The sequence below is a fragment of the Chaetodon auriga genome, chromosome 7 (assembly GCF_051107435.1).
Source record: "Chaetodon auriga isolate fChaAug3 chromosome 7, fChaAug3.hap1, whole genome shotgun sequence".
Classification (NCBI taxonomy): domain Eukaryota; kingdom Metazoa; phylum Chordata; class Actinopteri; order Chaetodontiformes; family Chaetodontidae; genus Chaetodon; species Chaetodon auriga.
Genome location: NC_135080.1, coordinates 4,468,947 through 4,496,331, shown reverse-complemented (window position 1 = coordinate 4,496,331; position 27,385 = coordinate 4,468,947). Strand labels below are relative to the sequence as shown.

The following is a 27,385-nucleotide window of genomic DNA, read 5'->3' as shown; positions in this document are numbered from 1 at the left end:
TCTACATCCTCAGATCAAGTTCGGAACAGCTATTTCATTGGTCTGGATGGCTCGCTGCGGTTGGTGTTGGCCAATGGGATGGAGGTGTCCCTGCACACTGAGCCCCACCTGCTGGCCGGTACAGTCATCCCAACTGTCAGCAAGAGGAATGTAACCCTTGCCATCGACAATGGCCTTAACCTGGTGGAGTGGAGACAGAGGAAGGAGCAGGCTCGTGGCCAGGTCACTGTGTACGGACGCAGATTAAGGGTAAGCGTGCCGCATACACACTCAAAAAGGGCTGCAAAGGGACTGTTAAAGGATGACTGGGTGTGAGGAAAATTTCTGTCTTGCTTAAATTGGTGTTGAATTTCAGCTTCCTCCTTCATATGACTGCACTCACTGTTCAAAATAGTCTTGACTGACAGACATTCCTCAGTGTGTGTTTGGGGTGTGGGCTAACAGATAGCAGTGCTGTTCCCTGGAAGGCTGTTTGGGCTACATTCAGGCCAACATTAGCTCTGTGTCAAAAAAAAACCCAGATTATGACCCCATGATTGGCACAGCAGAGTCCAAAATGCAGGATTGTTGGCAGCGTGCTGAACTGGTCAATCACTTGCACACACCCATTCCTTGTATGGTACCCTGTAGCATGATTGGGGTAATGCTGTTGTTTAGCCATCTTATCTTGTTTATCATTGACACAGAGCAGAAAATTATTGGAACTGTAATAACTTTGCAGAGTTGGGAAATTGTGCCTTATAGCTATAAACCGCTGTGCAGTGTTTTTGGATTTGATAGGCCTTTAGACTCATGGATGTGTTACAGAAACTCGACATCCAGGATCATGTGCAGTCTTCTCACCCATATCTGTAGCAGCACGCCCACACCAATAGGAAGTCTACTTTTGGTCTGAATGTGACCTGAGTAGACTAAATAAATTTGACTCAGTGTTGTGTGCACATTATTATTACCTTCAATATATTATTCGTTATAATATTCTGATAAGAAAAGTCTATAAAATACTTGTTGCAAAAAATGAAGTGACTTGGTAAATGGCCTCAGCAAGGTAACCCTGCAAGATGACACAGGTACACACAGAATATCAACAGATCCTTTTCCATAATGAGATAAACACCCAATGTTTAACCATTGAGCATCTAGAACGACCCTCTGGAAATAACAGTTAATACAGGGAGCACATGTAAAAAACGTATCCTGATTGATTGGCTCGTAATGCGTTTCTTGGCTTTGTAAAGCAAATAACAACTTTAGTGAAGTTGTCTTCCACATTCTCTGGGAGGCGACACAGCTAATGGGGAGGTGCCACTTTGTCTGTCATTGGCTGTTCATTTAATGGCCCTGTCATCCCTCTCGAAGTGAAAGCTTCTAATGTATGTTACAGACAATGGCCCCAGGGGTGAGATAGGAAATGGGAGCAGCCTAATGGCAAGAACAGAGGGGATGAACAGAGCTGGAATCATTGAGCGACCTTGAGTGGCATGTCAAGTGATATTACGTGGGTGGCTGGATGAGTGTGTGGCAGTGTGCGTGTGTGTGTCGGGGGGCTCGAATACATAACAGAGGGATGCATGAGAAACGAAGCAAGAGAGGAAACTGTGTGCCTCTGACTTCAAATCTTCCTTGTGCTGCAAATGCAAAGATGACAGAGAAAAACAACAGTGTTTGGGTTGTTGCTGTCTGCGTTCCAGTTTGTTTCTCTGGCTGTTTTTCGGGCATAAGTTCGTAAGACACGTGCACGTGTTTATTGTACTGTGCCTCTCATGTCCCAAAGCTGAACGGGTCACTGATGGGTTTACCCCATCCACAGTGACGTGCCGCTTGGGCTCGCCTCTCCCTGCCACGCACACCGTTCATGATTTATTTTGTCGAAGCACAGTAATTCTGTTTCTTTCCAAAGCCTCCTCTTAGATTGAGTAGTGTGTAAATACACAGTAATGAGGAAACCCTTCTGGCTGCCACTCCACCATAGCATGAGCCTTCAACCACTTCAGTGTTGAAATGAAAACAGTGACAACGCCGCTATCTCTGTATTTCTGCATTTAGTATCATCACAGTGCCTTATAATGTCAGGCCCTTTGTTCAAAAGAGATACGAGGCGGGAAACGAATAGAAAGATAGAATTTGTTTTCTTTGATTGCAATGTGAGAATAATAATAGAGCAATGGTTGAATTAACTGATGAAAGGCATTTTCACTTGCGAAATGACAGATCGAAATTGTCATTTGACACAAAAGTCATTGATACTGATTGAAAGATCAGATGTTGCTGTACTGTTTTATGTTGAGGACAGTTTAAAATACAACATTGTGGGTCTAATGTACTGTAATAGTCTCTCTTCTGTGGCTACACATCTACTGTCTTTGAGAATTTCCTTTTAGAGGCAGTGTCCAATTTAAAATAATTCCTCTTGAGTGGTTTTCCAATCTCATGGGATCTTGGGATCTCTGCTGTGAGAGGTTTTTTCCACCCTGCTGAGTCTTTGGCGAACCAGATCCTTCCATGAGGAACTCCCTCTCTTATAACTTATTTTGTGTTGGAAGCAATCTCAATACAATCTTTTTGGACAGACGGTGGGCCTTTGCGGCCTATGAAAGAGCCTGAAACACTGCATCCAGTGTTCAGGAGATGCCGGAGCACGAGGGGTCTCAGTCTTTGATAGTCACTTATCTTTAAGAATCAAGATGGTTTAACAAATCATTATCTAAATGCTGCTCTAGTTTCACTTTTGTCCGTGTTCTCTGTGTTATGACATAAGTGAAAGTCAAGACAAGACAATTAATGTGGACCCCCCCCCTGTTCTTAATCCTATATCCCTTTGAGGACCCCTCCCATCATTGTGGGGGCTCAAATTACTTGTGTTGCTCCAACCTTCATGGAATTTTGCGCCTCATGAATCTGTTGCTTTTAGTTTAAAGTAATCCTCTCAATTAGATATCAGTGACATTAATTGCCTCTGGTGTAATTGTCCCTTCACAGATGAGAGACCTAAGCATGCTTTTCTCAATGTGAGATTGGAAAAGTGAGGCTTCTCAGCAAGCCCCCTGCAACCTGCTCTGTGGCACATGTCTGGAAAGTAGCCAGAAACAGCCTTCTGAGCCGTGACGTTTTAAGCCTTGCAAAGAATTTCAAGTTTAACGGTACCACATCTGAAGATAAACTATGTACATTAATAATTTAAAAAAATGTTAAATCATACAGAATTGGGAGGTAGTTTTAATTAATGCCAGAGACCTCCATGACCACATTCTCCCAAATCTTCCAGATGGTGCTTAAAGTAGTGGTTTATATGGAGATGCGCTCTGACCTGCAACCTCAGGCCATTTTCTTTGATTTGATTTCTTTTTCGTCTGCAACTTCAGCCTGCACGGACTGCTGACTGAGAAACGTAATGTTAGGGCTGTTGGTCCATCTGAACTTAAGTATAGCCGGGTAGCAGGTTCGACTCATTGCTGACCCGAACATGGCCGTGAGGGTTACACTCTTCAGAGCAATGTCTTTCTACTCCAATCACAGTGAAGCCAAGGGTCATTTTCTGCAGCCTCATGCATTCAAAGGAGGCAAAAAATGTGAAGTGTCATTTGAACAATGTTCTGAGTCACACAGGAGAAGAATTGATTTTTATTCTCCTCTTTTCCAATTTATGGAAATGACTAAATAAAATGAGAGTCATCTTCGCCTGGTAATTCTTTCGGTAAGCAGTAAAAATGAATTTAATGATCAATGTGGCTCTAATGTTTTTTGCATGAATAGGCATACTCCCACTAAGACTCTGCTGAATTTTTGCACAAACAAAGAAATATGGTAATTCTTATAATTTCATCACTTCAATAGCTCCTGCAGTCCTGAGATACAGCTCCTCTGTTGTAATTAAAAGCTGTGAAAAGAAGAATATAAAATAATCACTTTGTGATTAAAGCTCTCCTCATAAGGTTCCACCTCAGAAGAGCAGTGCACCAATTCCTCTCCATCATTTCAGATTTCCGAACATGTTTATTCCCACTCAGTGGATTTGCTGTGGTCAAATTAAACGCTTCTAACTCCCTGCTTCGTCTCCTGTAGGTTCATAACAGGAACTTGCTGTCATTGGACTTTGATCGAATCACCAGGACCGAAAAGGTCTACGATGACCACAGGAAGTTTACGTTACGGATCCACTATGACCATGCCGGGCGGCCCACTCTGTGGGCACCAAGCAGTCGTCTGAATGGAGTCAATGTCACGTATTCCTCTGGAGGACATGTGGCAGGGATCCAAAGAGGTACCATGTCTGTACGCATGGAGTATGACCAAAATGGCCGAATCACCTCTCAGATATTTGCTGATGGTAAATCCTGGAGCTACACTTACCTTGAGAAGGTACGAATTGTTGGTGTTGTGATTAAATTGTTGTGATTAATGATGATTAAATGGAATGTAAGACACAGATAAATTGTGGAGGTGTGTTTGTGTATGAACCTCGACAGGAGATTTTAGACTGAAGCTATAAGTTAACTTGTAATCCTGCAGCAGCGTTTGTGCTGCATTATCAGGCTCTGGCACAGATATCAGCTGAAATGTAATTAAAACCTGTCTGGTGCACCGCAGACGTTATACTTTGTTACCATAGCGTGACAGCAAAGCTCAACCCGAAATAGCTCTGATGAGAAGAGTGAATTGTCACTTTCTACTCATTAATTGAAGGCAAGATTGTTGAGGAGAAAGTAAGATGCTGTGATTCCCCATGTAATATGAAAAAGGCAGGCAGTCACCTTGTTAACAGTCTGTCGTCCGTTTTTCCGCCACCTGTAAGAGCTGAGATGCTGGCAGCCTGTTGTTACAACCTTAGAACTGACTTAAAGACATCATTTATTGGTGCAAGAAGGGTGTGAATGGAAATTTTCGATTTGCAGAGTTGTGAAAAATTCAGCTTCCTGATACTGTTTGGATCAAAAGATCCCACAACTAAGAAATTAGAAGCAGCCTGTTTGTGAAATCATCTCTCAAGGAAATATTTATGTCACAGGAATATCAATAACTCCGCTATAAACATCAGACTTGCATGCATTATATTTTATTTCTTTTTTATTTAAGGTATTTTATCTGCTGACAATAATACTGCTCAATAATACTCAATAATAGTACTGTTTCCTATTCTCTTTACAGTCCATGGTACTGCTGCTCTACAGCCAGAGGCAGTATATCTTTGAATTTGACAAAAACGACCGACTGTCCTCTGTGACTATGCCCAACGTGGCACGCCAGACCCTAGAGACCTCCCGCTCCATTGGCTACTACAGAAACACCTACCGGCCCCCTGAAGGCAATGCTTCAGTGCTCCAGGACTACAGTGAGGACGGCCAGTTGCTCCAGACCACCTACCTGGGCACAGGCCGCAGGGTCATCTACAAATACGGCAAGCTTGCCAAGCTGCTGGAGATTCTCTATGACACCACACGCATCGGTTTCTCCTATGACGAGGTGGCAGGCATGCTGAAGACAGTCAACCTGCAGAGTGAGGGCTTCACCTGCACCATCCGCTACCGTCAGATTGGCCCACTGATTGACAGACAGATTTTCAGATTCAGTGAAGAGGGCATGGTCAATGCCAGATTTGACTATGTCTACGACAACAGTTTCCGAGTCACTAGCATGCAGGCTGTCATCAACGAAACGCCGCTGCCGATCGACTTGTATCGCTATGACGATGTGTCTGGCAAAACAGAGCAGTTTGGCAAATTTGGAGTAATCTATTATGACATAAATCAAATTATCACCACAGCAGTGATGACCCACACCAAACACTTTGATGCTTATGGCCGGGTGAAGGAGGTCCAGTACGAGATCTTTCGCTCGCTCATGTACTGGATGATGGTGCAGTATGACAACATGGGACGAGTGGTGGCCAAGGAGCTAAAGGTTGGGCCTTATGCCAACACCACACGCTACACATACGAGTATGATGCTGATGGTCAACTCCAGGTGGTCTCCATCAATGACAAGCCTCTGTGGAGGTACAGTTATGACCTAAATGGCAACTTGCACCTTCTCAGCCCTGGAAACAGCGCACGCCTCACCCCACTGCGCTATGATATCAGAGACCGCATTACTCGCTTGGGAGATGTTCAGTACAGGATGGATGAGGACGGTTTCCTCAAGCAGCGAGGAAACGACTACTTTGAGTACAACTCAGCAGGCCTGCTGGTTAAGGTGTACAACAAAGTGAGCGGTTGGAGCATCAAATACCGCTACGATGGCCTGGGCAGGAGGGTGTCCAGCAGAAACAGCATGGGCCACCACCTGCAGTTCTTCTATGCGGACTTATCCAGCCCCACTCGAGTCACCCATATGTACAATCACTCCAGCTCCGAGATCACTTCACTGTACTATGACCTGCAGGGACACCTGTTTGCCATGGAGCTAAGCAGCGGGGATGAATTTTATGTGGCCTGTGATAACATAGGCACCCCTTTGGCTGTGTTCAGTGGCTCAGGCCTCATGATAAAGCAGGTCCTTCATACAGCGTTCGGAGAGGTTTACCTTGACACGAACCCCAGCTTCCAGCTCATAATCGGCTACCAGGGAGGCCTGTACGAACCCCTCAGTAGACTGGTCCACATGGGCAGACGGGACTATGACGTCCTTGCTGGCCGCTGGACGACACCTGACCATGAGATCTGGAAACGTCTCAACAGCAATCACATTCTGCCATTCAACTTGTACATGTTCAAGAATAACAATCCTCTCAGCAACAATGAGGAGATAAAGTGCTACATGACCGGTAAGTTCATTTAACAGGCCCTATGTTTTACATAGATGAAAGGATTTGATGAAAGAACCCCCCCCCCATCCCTCCTTTGCAAAAGAAAAGGAAAAAAAATTGTGTTACAGAGATTCAACATTTGTAAAAGCCTCTCAAACCATCGCTGCCATCCTCTGCAAAGTGGAAAGCTGCAAACTTGTCAAGGCGACATTTCAAGCCTTTAGGCAGTCCATATTTCATATTCAAAAGCAAGATTTTCTTTGAAGTATTCCTCTAAGAGCTTTATCCAAAGTAAGTAGGAAGCATATGCAAAATAATCAAAACAATTATTTCAACTGTTTACAGGTAAGTAACTGTATATAAATACCAGTTGGCAGATGTTAAGTGAGTCCAGCTCAAGCAATCAATGATGCATATAACTGATTTATGCTGCTAAAAGTACATGTGTGGAGGGGGGGAGGGCCCCATATTTTAACCCTGTGAAACTGCTGTTGTTTGCAGTTCAGCAAACAATACTCAATTTCAGGTTCCTCTGTGTGTTTTTATTCTAAACAACAACCCTAAATGGAAGAACAGACCCTGCCAAAATTAAATTGAAAAGCAGTGTGCTAGAGAGGCTTTTAAGAGCTTCCTCACTGGGACACAGAGGTTGTTTTTCTGCTCTGGTGTGTGAGTGTGTGTGCATGCGTGCGTGCACGCACGCACGTACGTGTATGTGTGTGCATGTGCGTGCGCATGTGTGCCTGTGTGTGTACACACGTACGTATGTGCTTGTGCGTGTGCCCAGTGGCTATCGTTTTGAAAGTGCTCAAAGGGAACAATGCCGTACTGCAAAGCCCCCTCTGTTGTTGAACACTCAGGTCCCTTCCCAGAAATATCACATCGTTTTGTGTTGCTTTGTGGTGGGGAGGGGAGGTAAATGGCAGTGAAAGCACCCCAGTGGAGAAGGAGAGCACAATGGATCCATAGAAACCTTAGCCAGGGCCGGTTGTATCAACCTCTTTGGCTGGAAGGAAAACAACATTGTTAAGGATACTTGGTGAATACTCTGTGGTTATACCGGTCGGCTTCAGCCAGATCTCATTCACAAATGAGAGATTTAATTCTCTATGTTCATGCTGCAGTATATTTTCTTGATAATGCTTATGCCGCCTATCAGATAATCAATTGTACAACATTTACCTATAGACAACATGGAGTGGAAAAATGGTCACTTTTTGTTCAGGTGCAGTCTAGGCTTCTATTTCTTTGTGTTCAACAAAGCCATTTAGCCGGCTGCCAAACAGAAAGGCGTTCAGCTTCACAATCCACCATTAGGGGCTGACTGGCATTTGAATGCTAAGCAGACTGTTAGATATACTGTAGTGGGTCTGCCTCAATTGTGATTGATGGCGCTGACATTTCCATTCCTTTCACTAAATTATCAGGGTCCTTTCATTGTCCTCAAACAAATTCTCATTTTAAAAAGCTTTGTCAGGTGCCACAATGTGGCAGTGCCAATCTGTGACAAACTTGCCCCCCAAGTGTCACAGCAATGATTCCGCTGTCCATAACAAACACATTGAAAGGGGCAAGAAACAAATGGCTCAGATTAAACAGCCTTTGCTTCCAGTCATGTCTGTAGCTTTCTCTGTGATATTCTGAATTAATGACAACTTATCGCAGGGGATGGCAGCAACACCTATAACCACAGCGCTGGTGGCTGCTATTAGAAGAACCACATTATCATGATTGCATGGATTTGAATCCCAGACACGTCACTTTCTCCTTTTTCAGCATCTCATTAGGAAAAAAACATATATATTGCAGAAGAACCCGCTGAGTCTAGAAAATATCTCGTGTTGAAGTCTTGGCTGCTTTGAAATGACATGAAATTACAGTATATAATTATCAGCACTGCAGACACTCTGAGATGTCACTTGGCATTTCTGGGACCCAGCTGTGTGTCATTAGTGTCGCACCTGCAGGAGTGGACATGAATCATTGGCACCATCTCAAGTGTTTATTATAGCTTGTCCACTCTCGCAAACAAATCAAGTGCTCAGACCGAGTGAGGAGTATTTCAAGGAGACAGCCACTTGACCGCAGAATGTCAACTGTTAAAATTGAACAAATCAATTCACAGTGCTTCTTATGGTTTATCTGGAGCCAGAAATGATTGTGTCTATTAAAATATCAGTACGTGTTTCAATGTTTTGGTCCCTCCTCTGCAGATGTGAACAGCTGGTTGGTGACCTTTGGCTTCCAGCTGTACAACGTCATCCCCGGCTATCGCAAACCAAGCACAGAATCCATGGAGCCATCCTACGAGTTAGTCCGCACCCAGATCAAGACACAGGAGTGGGATAGCACTAAGGTAAACCAGTCACTTTCACCTATCCCACCTTTCACCTTGTTACACATCGCCTTCTTTTACCTCTTCTCCCCTCCTCTCTCCAACATCATTAGCAAATAGACATGCTCTTTGTAGCCAGACTCCCACAGGAGCTGCCAGCTATCAGACCAAAACACAGCCCTGTGAGCCGGGTCCCTGCCCCTAGTCTTCATCTTGGGGAATGGGGTCAGGCTAAACAGCTCTTGTAATTGTCCTGCCATTAGGGAAATTCACTCTCCATTCCCTCCACCACTGGCCATTGATTTCATCTCAGTCTTACACCTTTACCCAAGGTCTGAGAAGTAGTAGACATGCTCTGATTCCCGCGTTTATCAGCCCTTTTAAGATGCCTCCAACTCACCTGAATTATTGAAGAGGCCACTGTTTTCTGGGGGTTTGGTTACAGCTAGACTAGTGAATGCCACCCATCAGGAGGCCGGACTCATGTTGAGTGACACTCTGGCTGCTACCTTAACACAGTGGGTATTTGTTGTTATAAAACATTTGCAAGCCTTGATACAACTCAGGGTTATCTAAATCTTTAAGCTCTGATCTGACCAGCCAACCAATTTAGGCATGCATACCAAATGGGCATAATAAAGAGAGAAAGCAGTGATGGTTGTTTGAGTTTCATGTTATATACTTAAGAATTTAAAGCATTGAAAGCAGCAATTAAAAAGTCCAAACAGACACTTAGCTAATGTTTTACATTTCATATCCCCAATAATTGTGATATTAAATATACTGTAAATATATCCAATTTTACTGTCAGTATAACCTGCATTACTGTTATTCAGTTCAAGTGTTTGTTGACAAAAATAGTGAGCGCTCCAATGTGGTTTACATGCATTTAAGTCATGAAAGGAGTTTCAGTCTTACTCAAGGCATTCCAGCACTCCTTAGGCAATTACACAGGAAATGAACCACTTGACACTGTTTCAAACACTGAACCTTTCTAAAACACTGTTATTTTACAGGTCGTATACAAAGTGTAAAGCCATAATAGCAGGAATCCCAGTTACGTCCTCATCAGGCGTAGACCGCTTTGGGAGGGCTACTTGTCAGAGCCCCCTGGGACTGACTCATGCATGCTGCTTGTGCCTGATACTCTACTGAGAATTTCTGAACTCACCCAAGGTACCAATCTACAAAGGAGGGAATATCTAATTGAATCTAATGCCACCCCAGTAATTTCCATTTCAAATATCCCAGCTTTATATACGATGGAATAGTGTAGTAGATTAAAAAGAATAAATCAGATGACGTACAATTGCAGTTCCGACTAAATCTGTCGTCACCTCAGACCTCAGAATTTAATCAACACGTTCAAGTCTAAAATGACTTTTGTCAAGTTTAACTGGTGAAGAATTCGCTCGGTATGATTAAACAGTAAAAGTCCTGAACCGTAATTTTAGAGAAGGTGCTCCCACCACAGCAAGATATCAGGTCACTTACATTTTTTACCACCGGTTTGTTGGAAGCACTCTTGATTGAAGGACTTCCATAAAGCCATTATATTCAGCTTGTTTATGTTTGCTTCACTCAGAAGCACCAAATAGAAGTAGGTCCATTTGTTTAATAATGTCACTAAAAGCTAATTTTTCATCTACATGCCCAGATTTTATATATTCAAGAATCCCCATGATACTCTGTAATATCTCTAGAAATCCTGTAACTGAGGCTTTAAATAGAAAAGTTAGCCTAGATTTGAAGGTTTGACTCATTTTTGTGAGGGAGCTCTTCCTTCAGCACACCTCTCTGGAGTGTGTACTGTAAATGATATGTGAGGAAAGATTGAGATAATTAGTCTTTATCCTGTGTAGGAGACCAGGCAATGACACTCAAATCATGAATTCCTGCTTCAAAAATGCTGCTCTGAACTGGTAAAAGCCATGTTGATCTCGCTGCAGATGGCCAGACGAGCCTAATTAAATGTAGGATTCTTTGAAGCATAAATATAGCTTTAAAACTACATGTGGTATGTCTTGTGCACTTGGCATTTTATTTTGCTTTATACAGGAGAAACGTACGCCTGCCTTTCTATCTCTTTTCATTTAAGCCCCTATTTTCCCATGCTGCTGAATCCGCACACAGATTGAAAAATGCCGTGAGGGGCCAGACAGATGAGGTTTGTGCAGCACAAGGCTTGATCTCTCATTCTGGGTTGTGCTGGAGGCTGATTGCACCCCATGCTATGTGAATGATGTCTCTCTGGGAGTGTCCTGGGAGGCTGTTTCAGTGAAGTGGAGGACATTGCCCCCTTTCCCCTCAACCGCCCCTGGGACAGCTGACCGGGTCACACTGTTGGCACGGTAAACAAACATGGAGTGGCATGGTGTGAAGTGTCCCCCCAGGCCACCTCTCCCGAGGCGCCGAACAGCCACGGCTGCCCCCTCCCCCTCATATGTTTCCGCTTCATGCGGGATCTGATGCGGTGTCATGTCAAAGAGCAGGCAGATATGCCGGTCATTTCAGCCTGCTCCACACTCCTCAGCCCCGACCAACCCCCCAGCCTCTATCGGCAGCACAGAGAGAGCAAATTAGAAACTGTCAGGAGAACTTGGGCTGTGACTGGCTGAGTAAAACTCCTCAGGACGCTCACAGACTCTTATCTTGGGCGATAGCAAAAGGCACACTTTTTGAGAGTCTTTTTGTTGCTGCTCAAATGCGTTCAGGCAACTGTCTCACTATAAGTTGGCCAGCTTCCATTTCATATCACTCTCCTCACTTCAACATCTTTCTTTCTTCCTGAGGAGCATCTCTTGTCAAGTAGTATTAGGACAAAGTATTAATTTTAGCTGAAGGGAGTGTGGTGTCTATACAAAGCTTTGATCCCTTAAGGAATAATATATATACACTCGATACCAGCTGATTCCTGCTTCATATTTGGCACAGCATGGCTGTCAGAAGACCATAATTTCACCGTTTTTCAAAATATCATGCCTGTCACAAATGATCAGAGAGATTTGCATGTGCTGACAGACACCTCTGCTCCCACCTTGACTCTGTGATATATTCACAGCTTCAAAGATAATGGATTTTAAGAAATTGCGTCATTGTTTAAATACATAATGCAATACAAAATGCTGAATCAAATAGGAATCTTTGATCAATGGGGTAATTTCTATACCATCTGTAAGCTTTTATTTTGACATTTTTCAGTTTATTGTGGAAATTGATTTGATGACACCATTGGTTTTCTAATGTCAGACCTTAGCAGCAGACTTCCAGGAAATAATGTTCTGTAAAACTTTGAAAAACCAGTTCTTAAAGGGAATCTGTGTCAGTTTTTGTTTAGTTTTTCATGCTGGTTTTACAGAGTATGTTAGACCCAGATCATTTTTTAGTGCTTCATTCAGTCATATGCGTTAACATAAAAAAGAATAGCTGATACTCTGCAGTCTTAGCATTGAATTTGGAGTGTTTGAAGTGTTAATGATGATCTCAGTCTGAAAATGGGAGAAAGCAGACAGTGCTGCTTACTCCCCATGCAGAGGAGGATAAAGGTGACGAGCCAAGCTGTGAGGCAACCAGAATTTTTGCTAAATATCTAGAAGGTTTTCAAACAAGCAAGAGAGTGATATTGTGTATATCCAATTCAATTCTTGCTCAGAGAGAATGCAGAAAATATATGTTACTGTCTGTTTAAATGCTTCAGGGTCTATGTGACTAGACATTACTGTCTTTGTTTTTCAGTCTTTGCTGGGCGTTCAGTGTGAAGTTCAGAGGCAGCTGAAAGCCTTTGTGAAACTGGAACGTTTTGGGCAGATCTACAGAGCCAAAACTGCCGGATGTCCTCAGACGGAAGACGAGAAAATCTTTGCCTCTGTTGGCTCCATCTTCGGCAAGGGGGTAAAATTTGCTATCCGAGACGGTCGCATCAGCACTGACATCATCAGCTTAGCTAACGAGGATGGGCGCCGCATGGCTGCAGTTCTGAATGACGCGTTCTACCTTGAAAACCTCCACTTCACCATCGCTGGAATGGACACCCACTACTTTGTCAAACTGGGCTCAGTGGAGGGAGACCTGGCCCTCATCGGCATGACGGTGGGCCGGCGCACGCTAGAGACCGGCGTCAATGTGACCGTGTCCCAGGTCAACACTGTTCTCAATGGCAGGACTAGGCGCATCACTGACATCCAGCTACAATATGGCGCGCTGTGTCTGAATACGCGTTACGGCAGCAGTGTGGACGAGGAGAAGGCTCGTGTGTTGGAGCTGGCCCGGCAGAGAGCCGTCGCCCAGGCTTGGGCCCGGGAGCGCCAGAGACTGAGGGACGGAGAGGAGGGCTCGCGAACCTGGACTGAAGGAGAGAAGCAGCAGCTCCTGGGCTCAGGGAAGGTGCAGGGCTACGACGGATACTACGTGGTTTCAGTTGACCAGTACCCTGAGCTGGCAGACAGTGTCAACAACATTCATTTCATGAGACAGAGCGAAATGGGCCGAAGGTGACATGAACACGAGGCTCTGGAGTGACGGACTCTGATGCAGGACATGGGACTTCTTGCCAAAGACAGTTGTGTACATGACCACTTTTTTTTTTTCTTTGTGCTCAACTTGGTTTTTAATATACTGTAAAAAAAAAGAGAAAAAACATGGTTGCAATCAGTTGCACTGTATTAATAGAAGAGTGCCCTTCTCCTTTTGAAGATTCTTTAACAGTCTTTGCCCTCCAAGTGCGGCTGCTAGAGGATGAAAATTTGCGATGTCTGTGAATTATTTTTGTGACTCCATTTCCTCGTTCCTTTTGGTGATTCTGTTCAAAGGAATCCAAGAGGAGTATTGGTAATGCATTATGTTCACTGGCTCACTCTGCTGCCAGACTTGCAGATTGTTATTCACAAGCTTGCTCCATTCTGCCTTTTTCTGCGCTTCAGCCAAGGAGATTCCTTCTCTTTTAATCACTTCTTTTTTATACTTGAAGCCCTCATAGCCCCAGTCATCCCTAAATAATGAGAGAGATTTCTGTTGGCGGTATAGCCCTTCATCAAAACCCCAGCTGAACTTGTCAAAGCACCTTCATTTGTGTGATGTCTTGTAATTTTTTAATAGGAGGATCGATACTCATCTGTGGTCTTAGCGTGGAAGCCCTCAGTGCACCCCGACTGTGCATGTTGACGGCCTTCTTTATGAACTACAAAATTAGCAAAACTGCTTAATTAAGTTTAAATTGTATGGTAAAGCCAACAAAGGACATGAGGTCACTTTTTTATTTGGTGTGTATTTTATTTTTTAACTGGATTTTTTTTTTTTTTTTTTATTTCAGAGGAAGAAAATGAAAACAGATTTAATTCTCTATGCTCATTTTTATTTGACTGTGGTCAAACAACTCGATCATGAAAATAGTGAAGAGCCAACCCTGTAAGAAAATACTGTGGAATTAATGTCTGTATTAAACAACAAAAGGTATTTTACAGGAATGGTTTTGAATTACATTTTAGTTTTGTTTTATAAATAGCTATATGAAATAACAGTATAACAAATGTGAATTTTAAAAAAATGTGAACTATTGTCCCTTTTATTGTTAATTGTTGTACTTGAACAATACTTAAGGGTGTTTCCACACATGGAATTAACTATAAAAGGTGGTTTAGTTAAATCAATTACTGTTTTCTCACTGTCTTTTCATTAGACAGACTGCGTTTTTCTGATCTCGATAGCATATGAAAGGCAGTGTTTGTTTATCGCTGAGCTCAAGTCAGTATTCCTCACCACATGTTCAATCAAGCTTGGGATGAAAATGTTTTTAAAAAAGTGAGACTACAAAGATGGTTAAAGAAACCAATATCATCAGAGATACATACTGCATTAACATATTGGCTGCTGAGAACGATAGGCTTGTTGTTGTGGGTGAGATGAAAGATACAAATTGCCTTTGCCCTAAGGGCTGCCTGCAGATCAGCATCGAAAGTGCTTTCATTCTCCAGAACAGGGCTCCACTTGGTCCCCTGGCTGGCTGAAATGCATTAGACCTGCAGGCGCACAAGTTCCCGTTTACAGACTAAAGGTTGTCTATACACGCCAACCTCGGAAATAACCCACGTGGACACATTCTAGCTCCCATATGTCCGTGTCCTCCTCAGTGGAGACTGCAAAGGACAATTCTGCTCATTTGAAAATGTCATTATGTGAAAACTCAAGAGGAGTCGAGACTATTTTGGGAATTGTGACATTGATTTGACTCCTGGTACTTTTTGAACTATGCCAAGCCACTGCACACTCTAGACTTTCTTATCATTTGTCCATGAAAATATGAACTTGTTTGTGTGTTTAGGGTTGGTGGGAGCATGATTGAGTGTCTCAATCTGTACAAACATTAAAGCGAACAGTACACAGTTATTTTTTCCTCTGCTGTTGGTTGATTCAGTGACGTTTTGTTTCCAAAAAAAAAAAATATATGTATGTTCAACATTATATGAATGAAGGATATTTGCATTGTGGAATATTGCACTGAGAACTGTTGCGTCATTAGACTGTATCTTTTTCTAAAGTTTTGGACTCATTTTTAGTTCTGGTTTGTTCTCAACACTGTGTTTTTAGCGCTTCTCTTTGACCATGTAAATATGAAGACATCAAAGTAAGCTGTAAATAAAATGCAAATGTAGATACCTCTTAGAGCTACATCAGTGACCCTGTGTAGTCTTAAGGTAGGAAAAAAAATAAAGGGAATATTTTGTGTTTATTTTTTTGTGTTTTGCTTTATATATCATATATTCTATATGATGCAGAGTGTGCCATATCATATCTGAAAAGGGGGGCGACTTCAGTTGGGTGGAAGTAGTAACCAACTACAATAATATGTAAGAAGTGCAAGAAGACTGTAACAACAAAATGGGGAAATAAAACAAACTTATTTCACCACCTCAAGCAGAGGCACCTGGTTGAGTACAAGATCAGCCAAAAATCCCTCAAGGAGAGCTCAACAGCTATTTCAGCTCCTAAAGCAAGTAGACAAACTACACTGGCTCAGCAATGCATGGCCAATTCTTTGGCAAGCTTGACTGTTTTTAGGCCACATCACTCAGCCATACTGCTGAGACATCAGATAGATCTTATAATCACTTTACCACCAACTTGATTGTGCTGATTACACATCTATATTACAGAAATCATAGAATCGTATTACTCTTCACCTGCATCTGTAATATATTTTACATACATTAATTCTCCTACAACACCTTTTATAAAACTTATAATGAGGCTAATTTGATGCAATATGATAATGTAATATTGCACCATGTGCCATTATTTCGTTAAACATGCATTACCACCTGTTTAGACCTTGATTCTATTAAAGGCTCACATGGAGTGAGCATCACCTGGCTGCATCAGCACAGCACATAAAATACAGACTATTAATAAAAACATCTCTGCAGTAAATGTCCTAAGACAAGCAAACCACGAGGGATGCTTTGCAAAACCTGACTATTAATTAACTTGTCAAAGTTGAGGACCAGTCCTTTGATGTTACAAAAGCTACCAGGAGACTGTGTTTCTAAACTTGATAACTTTGTTGAAACAAGTGGAGCTCAGGGGCTAATCCTGTTAGCAGGCGGCATGGCTTGGGAGTTAGCTGCCAATATGTGGTGGCAGCGAGGGAGCCTGGAACATTTACACTCACCGCAGGCAGAGCTGAGCTTGGTGCCCAGAAGAAAGCGTGATGGCCTGTTTTACCTAAGCAGACAGCACTCGCGTTTGTTCTTCTCCACTTTCCATTAATGTGTGAAGAATAAACCGCTGATATCTCTGCGTGACGGACAAGCATCATAGGAAATGATCACACCGTAATGTTTGCTTTAGCTAGTTTGACTACACAAGTTTTTTGCAAAGTAAATTTCAAATCTGTGGCTGTCGTCCCCCTGAGCCTCAAGCCCTACATGACTCCTCTAAAGAGGATTTCTTTACAGAGAACAGAAAGTCCTGCTAGCAGACAGCCTGTGCAGAATGAATTCTGGTGCAGAGAGGCAAAATGTCCTTTAGCCTGGAGGACTGTAGTCTTTTAGTAGAACCATAATAACAATAACTTCACCTAAGCCCCTGTTGCAGAGAGGACGCTGACAGTGCGCTCCGATGATTAAAGAGGGAATTTTATATCTAACTGATAATGAGAATCAGATCTAATTAAGTACCGTACTTGCCTTTGGTATTTGATCTATTTTTGGAACAATGGAGCAACGACATCCACTCACATACTTCATAAAGCTAAATGTGTGCAAAATATAAATAAGTTACCGTAATTAATGAGATTCAAATGACATGCTATTAATGGATAAATACTATATGATAATGTATAATAATGTAAAAGCGAAAAAAAGCTAATTTGCTTTGAGAACAATGCACTTTCTGTGGCACTGCGCTCCATCAGCGGGTGGCTGAAGATGCAAGGAGACGATGAGGAAAACAGCATGTGCCAGAGAGTGCTGAAAGTAATGGCTGAATCACTGGTATTGACGAATGAGCTTATTAAAACCTCACAAATTTGCTGTTGTCATTTGTACTGTGAGGTAGTGAAACTCCTTCTAATTGCATTTTTAATCGATTAAAGCAACATATGGTGATAGCTACAAATGACAAATGATCTTTGGTCCTAATGCAATTCATAGGATGAAACAGACCAGTTTTAGTTTGTACACAGAAGATATTCAGGTCATAAGAATCAGATGAAATTAAAGAAAATTCATTTTCAGTGTTGCTGTTGTGCTTGTCTTCTCTTTTCCAGACAGCTGGGTCTGCAGGAGTTGCTTTCAGAGTGCCTTCGGTGTCAGCAGCCAAACTTCAAATTTGATTCATGTTCACTTAACACCTACCATTACATTCAGATTTGGCTAACCCCTTCCAAATATTTATGAGAGATGAGAACAGAGAATCTGGCTTTTAGCCTGATTTCACAACTACAACAGGCAATGGAAGGTGAAACTTTTCTCTAAAAACCATGCATGAACTCTTTTCCATTACCTGTGCCGAGCCTGATGTGAAGCGATATCTTCACATTGCTTTCACACTCCATCTGTTTCCTCTCACTGATAATTTAAACACTCTGAGCCCCAGTGTTGGATAAACACTGGTAAAGGTATTTGCTGTTAAAATCAGCAAAAGGTTGATTCCTGCTGAGGCCCAGTCATCCGTTCAGTCAGTGAATCCTGTATGTGGTCTGAAAATGACTGTTAAAATGCCACAAATGTTGTCTCTCATTTCTCTCAGGTACCAGAATTACATGACAGACACCTGCATTGTAGTTGACAAAAAGACTACATGAGCGACTGTTCTGCAGTTTCGAGCATCCTGGATACACTTGTTCAAGTTTTCCCAACAGCCATAAAATAACTGGGCGGTATGATGGTCCACATCTGCTGTGTAGCCTGATAACACCATATGCCTGAATGGGTAGGACAGACTCTGATTCTGTCTTTAATCATTCAGGTCCACTCCGTACCAGTTATGCAAATGGTGGACCAGTCATAAAAGCTAATGGGGCAAGGAATGGTAAACCAACTGGCCATAGAGAAGTGGGGTTGAATTTTCCTCAAGGTTTAGCTCTCTTCTGGATGCCCACCATGATGACAAAACACAGCAGCAACATAAGCACTGAGAAAAGTGCAAACTTTGGAAATGAGACTGAGGTGATGGTTTCCGAAGTGTCATATATCTGTGGGTCATACAAAGGCCAGCGTCTCCTCTCACACAACTGGCCTGCGAAGGGAAAATGGAAAATGTGCCAAACTAGCACCTTAAGCAGTACAACGCTGCATGCTCGTAATACGAGAGGCATTATTTTCCAAAAATGAGACTTATGTAAGAGCCGTGTGAGAGAGCCTGTACTCCTCCATTGCAGAACAACACAACTTGACAGTTTTGACCTCTGTGCTAGTGCGAGAGTGACTCATTACATGGCTTTCAGTGTTGAAACGATTTTTACTGAGATAAACATCACCAAGATAATCAATAATCTGTGATGTGGAGCAGCATCAAAGCTGGTCTCACAAATTCACAGTATGTAGTTTCTTACTGGTGAGACTTACTGCAGCTGCAGACTGAAACGACCAGAGGGTCACAATTTGCTTTGTTTTTTAACTCCTTTTGACAAGTAATGCAAAAATATATATTATGAAGGATTTATTTGCAGGTCCTTGAGAAGCCTTTTCACATGAAAACAACTTCTGTGAGATATAAATTCATGTATCTCAGTTGTGTGTTTTCCATTATTTTCTCCTTGGTTACCTCGGCTTGCGCTACTGAGAAATATGACAATTCAGTTTCTATTCTCACTCTGATCTCCATGGATTATGCTGGAATTGACGCTCTAAGAAATTAATCCTGTCAGCACAAGGTGAAATTCTTTTCTTGCTTTTTCAGAACTACTTACTGTGAGTGTGTGTATGTGTGCAGTTTACGCGAACCAGACTCCAGCAGGGTCTTGATGGTCTTGGTGGACTCACTGGAGGCGGAAGCCGCAGCTGCAGCTGCCGTCTCCCATCACATTTCCTCTGACAGGTGTGAACAAAGGACCCAGAGAAATGTCACTGCAGCATTTTTAAGTCACTCGGACACCGCTTGCATTGAGGAATGAAACTGCCTTTGCACATTATGCAAATCATATTGACAGCATATCTAATGCTTTTATTAGGCTAATTATGCCTAAGGTCAGATCTGTCCATAGCAAAGGATCAGTACCCATTCAAACCAAGTGTCTGGAAGCGTTTGGGTTGACTTAAAGGTTAGCTAGTGCTTAATGTCTTAGGACAGCTTATCATGTAGCACTTCGTGTCCATGAAAAAATAGTTGTTTTTGATTTCTGTCTATGACATGAGCACCGGTCATGATCAGTCAGGGGCCGTCGTCCATGTTTAGCACGGCAGCAGTGAAGAATAGCAGATATGGGAAGACAAACAACATTTTCCCTGCGCTCTTTATGATACTCCACAAGCTGTTTCAAAACATCAACAGAGCCACCTCTGTCCATTATGTGAAAGTGTGATGAAAGAGAGAGGGCGTTAATCATAGATGGAGGCAGAGAGGAACCATAAAGGTAAGGTCCGTCCTCAGTGGAGAAACAAGGCAGATCTATATTTAATAGGCTTGAGCTGCTGCAAAGTATTTAGCAGCAGGCCTTATTAAATATATATGAAGCAGCAGAAAAGGTTGTGTATTCTTTGAATTAGTGAGATTTCTGTAGGTCAAAAGGTTAAAGTGATGGAAGGAGCCCTCTTTCAGCCCAATTTCCATAAACTTTGTAGGTTATTTTGTTAATTTGACTGAGCTTCATAAGTTGTTCAAGTGAGATGACTTCAGCCTTTAAGGCTGCAGTTGCTTTGACAATCAGATACACACCTTTGATGAAGGAATAGTCGAGATCCGTTTGCACTAGCATGACTCAACAGCAGCTTTGCATTTTGGGGAATTTTGAATGTCAGTGAGGTGCACAGACGAATCCAAAAATCAAACCCTGAGTGTCAAACGTGCTAAACCTGTCATGTTACCTGTCTTCATGGCTACAATTACATAATTCATGAATTCCTTCTTTTGCCACATGAAATTGAAAGTATATAGTGACAAAAAAACCTCTTTAATGTGTAAAAATGTGTAAAAGACATGCCCTGCTCTTTGTGTAGGACAAAAACCCCAAAGTGCCACACACACATTCTTACTGTCACTGACACAACTTGGACCCAATATCTGGTGTCACACAGCTGTTTAAAAACAGTCTCACCACCCTCTGCGCCACTTTTGTGAACTGCATAGCCAATAGCGCAACCACCCATGCTGACTTGAAATAGGATTCAATCAATTGAAAGAATAAAATAAACATCTGCATACTTTTGGTGGAATGTGTAAATATTGTTTTCCACTTTCACCCAGACAAAATAATCCATGTGATTCAGCCGGAGCGACGCCGCTCTCAAAGACTACAGAAGTATAGAAGAGCCTTTGCTTCCTTTGTCCTCCTTTGAATCTGCAGCTGTGTGTGTGTTTTCAGTTTGAAATACAAAGCCTGAAGTCAGTCTGACAGAATTATTTTGGTTACAGAACCTTTGGGCCCATTACGAATACTATTATGTAGATCAGCCTTGGGGAATTTATTTCCACGTTGTGCATTTGGATTGTGACACGCCTGGCCTCTCGTTTCATTTACCCATACAAATAAGCCTGCCAGTCCAAATGCTTTAAAGTTGTGGAGCAGAAATTTTTAGCACATTTCACCAAGAGACTTGTTTTCTTTCATGATTTTTTTTTTTTTTTTTTAACAACCAAATTTTGTTTAAATGTAGAACTGATAACAGCGCTGACCCCCTGACACCCCTCTTCCACAGGCAGACACACACTCACTGACACACTCCCCCACGCCGGTGGCAAAGCATGAAAACACAATGACTATTGCTGTCAGGGGAAAAAAAAAAACGCTTCTAACCTCAGATTCTCGTAGTCACTTCCTATTTGAAAAATATTTTTGGAAAATCTTGGATGCCGCCGTCGTGTGACATACTGAACATCGTTTAGATTTGAAACAGGAAGACAGACAGACACGTACAAAAACCCTTTTATTGGATGACTCAGACGTCTATGATCCCTCCTGGCTTATGCAGAGTTTTTATACACTGTTGTTCTACATGTGCAAATTCATTGTTTATTGGCAAGAAACCTCAGACGAGTCTGTGTGTCTGCAGTGGAGTGGAATTAGATTATAATTCTACTGCACACTCTTCAGCTTTCGCTGCTCCCCTCGATGTGGCTACTCTACTGCACTTGCAAACATGAAAAACACTGTATTTATCTTTCCAAGATGCTGCTGCACAATGCCACTGATTCTTGGCACAAACTAAGTCATGGAAAAGAAATCAGTCATTTTTCTCTCAGTTTTGATAAGTGTTGTCCATGTGCAGCAAGAACAGCTTTTATTGGGGCAGGGGCACACGGGGTTGCTGTGAAAAATAATAATCTGCATGGAAAAGGAAGAAGAAAGGAACACAACAAATTTCAAGAGTAGGCTGCTACCTCAACCAGTTCGGCTTTTCCTTCCCCTGACTGATGAACATTAACAATCTGAAAGAAGGCAACAATATTGTAAAATAAACAAAAAGCTGGTATTTCAAAAATGTAATTTGGTCCAGAAAGAGATGGACCAGAAAACAATGTTTGCTGAACACACAAGAACACCAGCTCTTTTCATCATGACATAATGTTTCAGGAGTGCAGCAGCAGTGCCGGCTCCCAGGTTACATGGCATGTGTTTTGTTTTATCAAATGGAAAATATATATTTCAGTCTCTGTGTTTCTGTACAACAAAGGTGCTTGAAAGGGAACTGACTGCATGAATAAATCAGATGCACAAATCATATGCAGCTGGAGGACTTTGTGTGCAAAAATAATGGAAAGAGTTTCAAAATGATGTTGTTTTTAAAAATCTTCTCTTCTTTGGGTCTACTTTAGTGTGAGCCTTTGCCGCTATTTTCTCAAAATTCACACCTCCTTTGTACTGTAGATATTAAAAGACAAGCCCTTAATTTTGTTCAGGCAGGTGTTAATTGTTCTATAATTAACACAACAGCATATGGGTGCAGGTCTTTGTTTTCGTAAATACCCTGAAAAATTTGGTTGAATACACACATCTTCAGTTTGATGCAGTGAGTGAGTGTAACTCAAAAGCCCACATGGAAACCCAGGACATTACCATTCATTGTTTGGCTAATTAGAGGGTAGTTGGTGTGTCTGGATAAACTAAAGTAATTAGTCATAGATTTATGGTTGGACGCCTGCTGAGACAGCAGTTGCTAACTTCGACTGAAAGGGATTATTGCCTTTGTAAGGAAGCAAGAGAAGAGGGGACTTCTTTCTAGTGTGATCTAACAAAATATATAATTTCAGCCATCTCCAAAGCAGGACAGCAGGACACAACAAGGACAGATGGATGCGTTCCAGTGTGAGAAGTGTTAGAACACATTACCTAACTTTTAAACTGCCCTTGACAAAGACACTGAAGTGCTCCAGGGGTATCACGCCAGTTACTTCAGCACCCTGACCTTTGTGATTAAATGTTCATTTCCAGGATATTCTTCGCCAGTGAAGAGTCGATGTCAAACTGGACCTGCTGAAGCTCCTCAGCTCAAATTACAGTGTGTGTCAAGGCTAATTAAAAGTTATTGTGTTCTACTGCAATAATGTTTTGTTATCAGGGATGAAACCAGCTATCATTCACTTATCATCAGATCGTTCCTTGTTCAGCAGGGGAGGTAAATGAAATAAATCAGCAGGGGAAGGACACATTAATGATAGGGCTGTGGGGGCATACAGACAGAAAAGAACAGCTCACTGCTCAGTTGCAGTTTGCTGTTAGTGAATTGTTGACCGTTTTACTGGCTTTCTTGAAATAGGACATTGTGTTTGCCCTGTAAGTGCTTGTTGAACAAGAGGGCACTAAGTACAGAGCAGAATTTGGCCTAGAGGTTAATAAAGTTCAGAGTAGCTGTTAATTACAAAAAGGGAGATGATGTTTCATGTGGCAGTAATAGAAAGGTCAGAGGGTTGCAAACATAGGTACGGTTTGATTTGTTGAAAGAATAAATGTGCACAATAAATGTCTTGACAATTTTTGGCCAGCACTTCAACAAATACATTTACTCCTACAGAGAAAGAGACAGAGTGATAGATAGCAAACACACATACGGGTGGATGGATATACCGTATATACAAATACATAACCTCTCTGGAGGAGGTAATAAAATGTATACAGTGCAGATAGGGTAAACTGTAACTTCACAGCAGTTTGCAGAAATGTTTGGCAGCTAAAAATGTCCTGAAAGAGTTGTAAAATCATCAGGTGGAGCTACAAATCATAAAAATCTGACAGCAGGCATTTTCCTTCTCAAAGCCTGACTGGAAATACATGGCATGAGGAAAGTTTGATGAGAAAATTAGCAAGTACAAAGATGTTTTTTTTTTTTTTAAATTCATCTCAGTGGTAGTCCAGACCCAACCTGACAAAACACAAGGTTAAGAAAAGGTTAGCTTTTAAGGTGTTTTCTACACAGAGAGTTACTGTGGTTTTAATATTGTTTTATGACAACATGTAATCAGATAAATAAGCAACAGATGCTGGATGTTATGTGTAAGTATGCCCACACAGGCATTCTCAGACTCTCACGAGGCAAGAAAATAAATTCCACTCTTATCTGTGGTGACCTAGATATAACTAGAATTCCTGCATCACAATTGAGAGTTAACATTTAGGATCATCTGTGCAAATGATCCTGTAAATGAGGATAAGGGAGCTCTATCCTTATTGGAAGTTAAATTAAAGAACCTGGGGGAATGAAGCAGAGCCCACACTATCCTCCTAAAGCCGGCACTGACAAGTGATGCTGCCGTAAAGAGCAAAGCGTGGATGAGAATGAATTGTTTCATTTGACTGTGGCCTCTGTGTGTATGCGGATGAGAATAACACCGTGTGATGAGGTACAATATTTTAATATTACCTCTCTGCTTTTCTATTTTTCATCATCTATTCTTAGCCGTCTCAGGAGAGTCTTGTCTTTGATACCTCCAGTGGAAGCAAAGAAAAGGGTTCAAGTGGTAAACTGCTGTGACTTTTTAAGGTTGAAGCTGTGATTTTGTTAATGCTTCAAATGGCACGACCAGATCTGTCGGGCTTCTTCTCTGTTTCAATCTGAAGCGGCGACCAGAAGAATCACAACTTACGTTGACCTGATATGCTGTAATCACCGGCCTCATTACTGCACAACTATTGCTTCTCAAAATGTACATACTGTGAATAAATGTTGGGTACTGATCTCGTGGCCTCGGCTGTGACTCAGTGCAACAGTATGTCATAGAAAGCATCACTAAGTCACACAAAAAGAAACAGTTGCTGTATGTGACACACTGCAGTAACAATAGTGCAATCAGAGATGTAATTATATTGTTCTTCTTCACCTACCTTCAGTCGGAGAATGAATTATATGCAGGCTCGAGTGCAGAGCGAAGATTACACTCAGCTCCACAGGAACATGTCAAGTTTGACTCAAAACTGGCAATAGCAATTTCAGAAATGCAAGAGCTTTTTTACAAAAAAGATTTTTTTTTTTTTTTTACAGAAGACTCTATAGAGCAGCACGCTCACTTTGAAGAAACTTAGTTGTAAGCCAAGTGGTACCAATTGATATGCAAAATCAGGATCAGAAAAACTATAATCCGTCACAAGGTGATGGAAATTGTGTCTTTATCTTTTGTCTTTGAAAAGCACACGCTGTACACTACACCTTAAACACCAACAGACACTAAAGCACACACAGAGCAAAAGCATGGTCAATAAAAGAAGAAGACAAACAATAATAGCTGCACCTCAAGGGGGTGACACCACATTTTTCTTAAACACATTTCATTTATTCTTGTCTGATCACGGAGAGGCAACGTTAAAACAGGTGTCAAGCAGCAACTATTGACTGATCTGTTGGTCTTACTATTAATTGATGAGTTGAGCTTCTGGCATGACAAAAATAGGGACAATTTCCCAGAGCCCGATGTGAAAATTGTTTTGTCTCATCAACTCCAAAACCCATAATTATTCATATATAATCATACAGAAAAAGCAGGAATTATAACATTTGAGAAACAGCAACTGTTTGGTAATTTTGATTTGGAAATTAAGCAATCAGATATCAAATTTGTTAGCTGTAATTTTTCTGTTGACTTCATAACACCCACTAATGCACTCATTTGATTTTACCAACATACAGCACGATACTGATGGCTGGACATCGTCACTTCCAAACAGTGAATGTCCTGAGCCCTGTTAATGGATATTGTCTGAAGATGGTCCAAAGGCATTAACCTGCACAAACACAGTGCTCTGGTGGTAACTGGAGAGTCAGTGAAGCAGTGCAGTGGTCCAAATTTCTTTCAGTAAGGGTTGTTAGTTCCTTTTGATTTGTGTTTGGCTGCCTGTCACCCAAACCCATTCCCTGAAATCACATCACTATAATGGTCTAATCAGCACTTAACGAGCCATGTTACATAAAATCAATGCACCCTTTCATTTGAGAATGCAGAATATTTGGAGGAGCTGATGAAGGCTCGTGGAAGGGGCAGGAGATGCCGTCGATATAAGTCGGTGGACAGGCAGTGCCTGCTGAGAGCAGAGGATGCACTTGCCCTCTTAAGTTCAGGGATCCTCCTGAGATCCAAGCTTTTACAGCAAAATCCTTTGTTTTGCTGACTAATCGTGTATTGATTTTAACAAGTTGTTAAGCCCAAATAAGGTTGTCAGGCCACTGCCAAGCACTCCCCTACCTGTAGAGGCTCCAAGAACAGAGCGCTTTGAACAGTATCTCCCACTGGAGATACAATTTGACTTCTCTTCTTGATTTATTATGTGGGGAGTGTAAACAGGATAATATTTTACTTTGGGGTGTTTTCACTTAGCCGTGCAGTACTTTTATGCAGACAGCAGAGCATACTGTTTTCACCTTGTTTCATGCATTCATTGCCTTGCGGTTGGTGTGGGAGGATGTGTGTGTGTAGAAATATAAATACATGCGACACGCCATCACTCCCACATGCAAGGTGTCAGGGAATGTGTCAAGCCTGCAAAAAAGGGGAAAGTACAAATCAAGTTATAGCTAAACGGTGGGGGTACCTCAGCCTTGCTGTTCCTATTGATGCGTAACAAACAGTTCCTGGATGCACCCTGAATTCACTGTGGCGCTGGACTATCTGCTGCCAATGAAAGCCAGCAGGTCCTTTGCATTATTGTTGATAGAACTACAGAGAGAACATAACAATGCCAGCTTGTTTCCATTTCAGTAGACCTTGGAGCTGCAAATGAATAATATATTCGAGGTAACTCAGGGGTAAATGAATAAATCTGCATTTGGTGGGGATTTGGGAGGAGTGGGAAATGTCATAGAGCTGCAGCACTATCTTGTGGTAGAGTGAGATATTGCACATGATGATACAGGGAGAGAGGACAATATTACTTCAATAATACATAAGATTAATTTGATACGTTTCCTCAAGGGGACATTCTTTTGTAAATCATTCATATTAGTTGTCAAATCTTGGTTGTTTCCCAGCAGCAGCGGCTTAAAGACAGCCTTCTTCTGATCGCTGGTTTCAACAGTTCTGATAGATGCCATGATTTAACTTTTCTCTAAAGAAACACATACAGACCTTAACAAATGCCCCATTATATTTTGCACTCTCTGTCAATTATTCGCCAAATATAATCGTTCTGCACCCCATTAAGATGAGACCATGTGCATAATTGCTCTATCCAC

General features: G+C 41.9%; 1 protein-coding gene across 5 annotated transcripts in view; it reads left to right on the top strand.

The window, feature by feature from the left end:
- The window catches only part of tenm4 (teneurin transmembrane protein 4), a 146,164-nt gene extending 130,363 nt beyond the window's left edge, over positions 1-15,801 (top strand). For all 5 annotated transcript variants that reach the window (XM_076734713.1, XM_076734712.1, XM_076734710.1 and 2 more), the window contains 5 exons: positions 14-249; positions 4,063-4,359; positions 5,146-6,760; positions 8,956-9,098; positions 12,813-15,801. In XM_076734713.1, coding sequence (XP_076590828.1) covers positions 14-249; positions 4,063-4,359; positions 5,146-6,760; positions 8,956-9,098; positions 12,813-13,571 — 3,050 coding nt within the window. In that variant the 3' untranslated portion in view covers positions 13,572-15,801. The remainder of the gene's footprint in view (positions 1-13; positions 250-4,062; positions 4,360-5,145; positions 6,761-8,955; positions 9,099-12,812) is intronic.
- The last annotated feature ends 11,584 nt before the right edge of the window (positions 15,802-27,385 follow it).